This window comes from Scophthalmus maximus, chromosome 20 (assembly GCF_022379125.1).
Source record: "Scophthalmus maximus strain ysfricsl-2021 chromosome 20, ASM2237912v1, whole genome shotgun sequence".
Lineage (NCBI taxonomy): Eukaryota > Metazoa > Chordata > Actinopteri > Pleuronectiformes > Scophthalmidae > Scophthalmus > Scophthalmus maximus.
Window position 1 is genome coordinate 1,130,001 of NC_061534.1, and position 4,179 is coordinate 1,134,179.

The 4,179-nt window shown below is 43.1% G+C and overlaps 1 protein-coding gene and 1 long non-coding RNA gene across 2 annotated transcripts in view; one reads left to right on the top strand and one right to left on the bottom strand.

Moving 5' to 3' along the window:
• Positions 1 to 722, bottom strand: part of LOC118285349 (lysozyme C-like) — a 3,620-nt gene extending 2,898 nt beyond the window's left edge. Inside the window, exons 1-2 of the mRNA XM_035608951.1 lie at positions 554 to 722; positions 1 to 2 (exon numbers count right to left, since the gene is read on the bottom strand). The exon at positions 1 to 2 is cut by the window's left edge and continues 157 nt beyond it. Coding sequence (XP_035464844.1) covers positions 1 to 2; positions 554 to 680 — 129 coding nt within the window. The 5' untranslated portion in view covers positions 681 to 722. The remainder of the gene's footprint in view (positions 3 to 553) is intronic.
• Positions 1 to 3,875, top strand: part of LOC118285351 — a 6,533-nt gene extending 2,658 nt beyond the window's left edge. The window contains exons 3-4 of the long non-coding RNA XR_004785077.2: positions 1,881 to 2,307; positions 3,400 to 3,875. This is a non-coding gene — a long non-coding RNA (uncharacterized LOC118285351). The remainder of the gene's footprint in view (positions 1 to 1,880; positions 2,308 to 3,399) is intronic.
• The last annotated feature ends 304 nt before the right edge of the window (positions 3,876 to 4,179 follow it).

Below are 4,179 nucleotides of genomic sequence, written 5' to 3' on the forward strand. Positions count from 1 at the left end.
CCCTGCAGAGGAAACATCACAGACCCACCGGATGATCCGCCTACCAGCGCAGAGCCCCGAGGGGGCGGGGCTTATGGGCTGTTATACCGCAGCCAGGCACCAGAGGGCCACCATGATGATTTGGCTTTACTTATTTTTGTTTGTTAATTATGTTCATTCAAAACCACACGCATACTCAGAAGCAGGATACTTTAAAGATACTTTTCCCCTGAACACGGCGGAGGAACATACGAGATAAGACCCGTCAGACTGTACTTCTTGTTCTCTAGGTTCAAGAATAGCACAAGATCTTTGAGCCGCAGAGATGCTTTGGGGACAACTGGGGATTTTCCACTCCCAACAATATTCTTCTACGAGCTCATAATGAAGCAACGGCAATGCTGTCTTTCGATGTCCTCCTGAGCCCTCGGTGACCTGGTGAAACTCCAAAGAAAGACACTTCTGCGCAAGGTGCTACTCTATGTTCACTCTGGTCAACTGCGAATTAATCAGGTTTTATATTTCTTTGGTGTGACATCTTTTACAAACTGTGATGTAAAAGGTCGGTACTCACAGTCGGCCAGGCTGATTCCTCTGTAATTGCTCATCCCATTGCGCTTCAGCAGTCGGGCCCATTCACAGCGTTCGAAGACTTTGGCGCCGGCCACGGCCACCAGGAGCAGGAGCAGCAGACACCTCATGATGAACTCTCAGCTGGATCCTATGTTTTCCCCACATCCGCGACTCCTTTTATAGTCGAGGGGCTTTGTGTCTCGCCGCTGTTTGTTTTCAGGCGGAGCTCGTTATCAGTGTTGCGTAACGTGAAGGACACGAGGTTCAGCCCGGCCCACAACTTGGTCTGCAGTTAAGAAGAAGCGATAAAAAGAAAAAGACAAGCGGATGGCTGATATATTGTGTATTGCTACATCGTTTGGCAAACTGGCAAGATTTTTGTTGTTGCTGACCCTTTGGCTCTAAAAATCTCTGTTCATTAGTCCACTACGTGGCTGCTTAGGGCCCGTGGCCACTAGAGGGCGTTGAAGAGTGCGTGTCCCACAAGAAAGCTGGGTTTTGGATATATTGTGTTATATTTTGTACAAGGCCAATTGTAATCATACAAAAATGCAATACATTCACGGCTGCTGTTTTGCTACGTCGTTTTATAACGTCAGTAAAACATTTTCCTGAGGAGTTTATGTTTCAATCTCTAGTTCCAAGTCTTCTTCAACAACATGATGTTCATTTTGTACATTATGGTCCATTTACAGTCAAAAAGACGACAAAGCACCGTATGTATTGGAGCGTGGGATCATCATCTGGCCCGTGGAGCTCGCAGTCAGACCACAACCCCAATTCTACGTCCAGTTCCAGAAAAACAAAATTGCGCTGGTCAACATGCAAAACTCAAGGATTCTTAGCTATCACCCAAGTTTCCTTTATCTGTTTCTTGTGCCGTCACTTTGAAGTGTTCAAGGTTCATATCATGTTGTATTATGTCGTCTATGATTTTAAAGATCGTATTATTTTCTCCGTGACGTTTTGTATTCTTGTCTTTATCAGAGCTTTGTAACAAAGGTGCAATATGAACAAAGTTATTATTTGTCATGTTCTGACTTTTGCAAACAATAAGATTGGAGACATGATCTCCAGCTTATTTAGATTGATACAATCACGCGTCATTATGAAATGGAATTACTACAATATGTATTTTTTAAGTTAGCGTTGCCTGGTTAGACCACAATTCTACGTCCAGTTCCAGAAAAACAAAACGGTGCATCAGAAAACCGCCAGCTGACGTCAAACTGCCGGAGACGCGACGCTCCTCTCGTTCTTCTGACGCTCAGACACTTTGACCCTGAAACCTCACGACCCCTCGACAGCGCGGCGCCGTCCCTCTGAAGATCACGGGTGTTCAATCTGCTCCTCCGTGATCGGGACCCGGCCGGAGCGTTTGACGAGAGCAGCAGACTCCCAACGAGGGCGGCGACTGTCGATGAACCTTCTGTCGGCTGTGAATTAAGATGGACGACGCGTCTCCACTTCTTTCTAAAATGTCCCCGGATGCAGGCGCCGGCCGGCGGCCATCTTGTGCTGATGAGGTCATTTGTAGCCAGCGGTCCCTAACTGAGAGAAGTGACCCGGAAGTATTTCCTCGGCAGCCCCCGATTTGAAATGTTCATGAAAGGAGCTTCCTTTCCTCTGTCTCCTTTGGCCTAAGGAGGAGACACAGACGCCCCACAATTCATAGTGGCTGCGATATTTAACGTAAACGATTAAATCCGAAGTAGAGGAAGAAGAAGAAGAGTATTTATATGACACAGTCATCATGTAAGTTTCTGTTACATCTGATGTCACACGTCGTCGTGGTGATAAATATGAGTGACAGGAGCGAGACGGCAGCAAACATGCTCACGTTTCTAGATTATTGTTTTTATTCGCAGAGAAGACGCTTTTCGTAGTCCGTCTTCAGAGGCCCCACCCACATACACACTCGACCAATCAGGAGTCGGTGTCAGCTGTCAATCATGATCCCCGTCAATGAAAAAAACGAAACTGATCAGAAACAACTTCCCGAGAAAAACAACCCATTGTGTCTGAAGCGAACGTGAGGTTGAGAGTTTCCTGAAAGATTGTGGGTTTGTAAAACTAATAAAAATTGAATTTAAATGAGCTGAAAGACGCAAAGAAGAACAGTCTGAATTCACTTCTTACTGTGAACGAGCGATGAGACGTCGTTGCACTGAACAGGAGTTCTGTCTTTGTCAGTCTGCTTCCTCCTAAAACAATGATAACAATGATCATTTCAAAAGGAACTTCCTCATGTAAAATACGAGCCGACGTCATGTCACGGTCGCGTGAGAAGCTTGTCGTGTGATCAGGACGTGCACATAGAAGAAGAAACCCTCTGTACGTCATTCGTTTGATTGAAGCTGAATGTTTTATTGATCATCGGGGTCATGAAGTGTCTGTAGATACAGTTGGATCCTCTGGACCAAAGACCTCTACGTTACAACAATCATCAGTAGAAATCCACTGAAGATGAATCTGATCAGACTTTGTTGAACGCAGCGACACAGTGAAAGATAGACAGAGAGATAGATAGATAGATAGATAGATGGAGAGATAGATAGATAGATAAAGAGATAGATAGATAGACAGAGAGATAGATAGATAGACAGAGAGATAGATAGATAGATAGAGAGATAGATAGATAGATAGATAGATGGAGAGATAGATAGATAGATAAAGAGATAGATAGATAGACAGAGAGATAGATAGATGGAGAGATAGATAGATGGAGAGAGAGACGGAGAGAGAGGTAGACAGACAGATAGATATACAGTAGATAGATTTACTTTATTGATCCCAAACTGGGACATTCCTCTTATCTGTCTCTGTCTCTGTCTGTTTGTCTTTCAGATGAAATACTTATTTCAGGTCCTTGACTCGGTCCAAGCTGCCAAGTGATCCACAGATCCTGTTAAACAGTAACCGCCCGACACACAGGCAGCGGGAAAAAATGGGGAAATAACGCTCTTACGAAAAACATCACGCTCTTGACTAAGGACCAGTGAACGTCCACGCAGGTACAACTTGATCAACACGAGAGCAGAGTCTCAGAGTTCTGTTGGCCAACGGTAGATGGAGGATTTTCATAAAGAGCCTCGTCACGCGTACAAAGACGTTCACAGAGATATAGAGTCGAGCCTGTTTATAATAATATGGATTGAATAATTCCTTCCTCTCTTTCTTTCTTTATTCTTTATTTCGAACAAATTCAAATAAAAAGTGTTACACAAACAAATTAAATGTTTGTAAAGTGTTATAAGCAATATTTATAAATATATAAATCATATATGTCTGAAAAGGAGCAGGAGGAAGCCAAAGCTTATTAATTCACAGCCCTTATTCAACTGCTTATAATTACTGTACAACATTAACACCTGTGTACACCAAATTATACCAAATCATTGACATTCATACCCTCGTCAAATCATTTACAAAGCCAACAAAGAAGAAGGATTTTATATATAAATGAACATATATATACCCACTCAGAATCACCTACCCTCGTACCAATATACCAGTGCTGTTGTATCTCTTTTTAAATTGAATTATGTATTGAACCATTCCACACATTCACCCACAGGTTGTTGCGCACATTCTTTTAAGACTTGTTGTGAAATTGAATTGTATTTT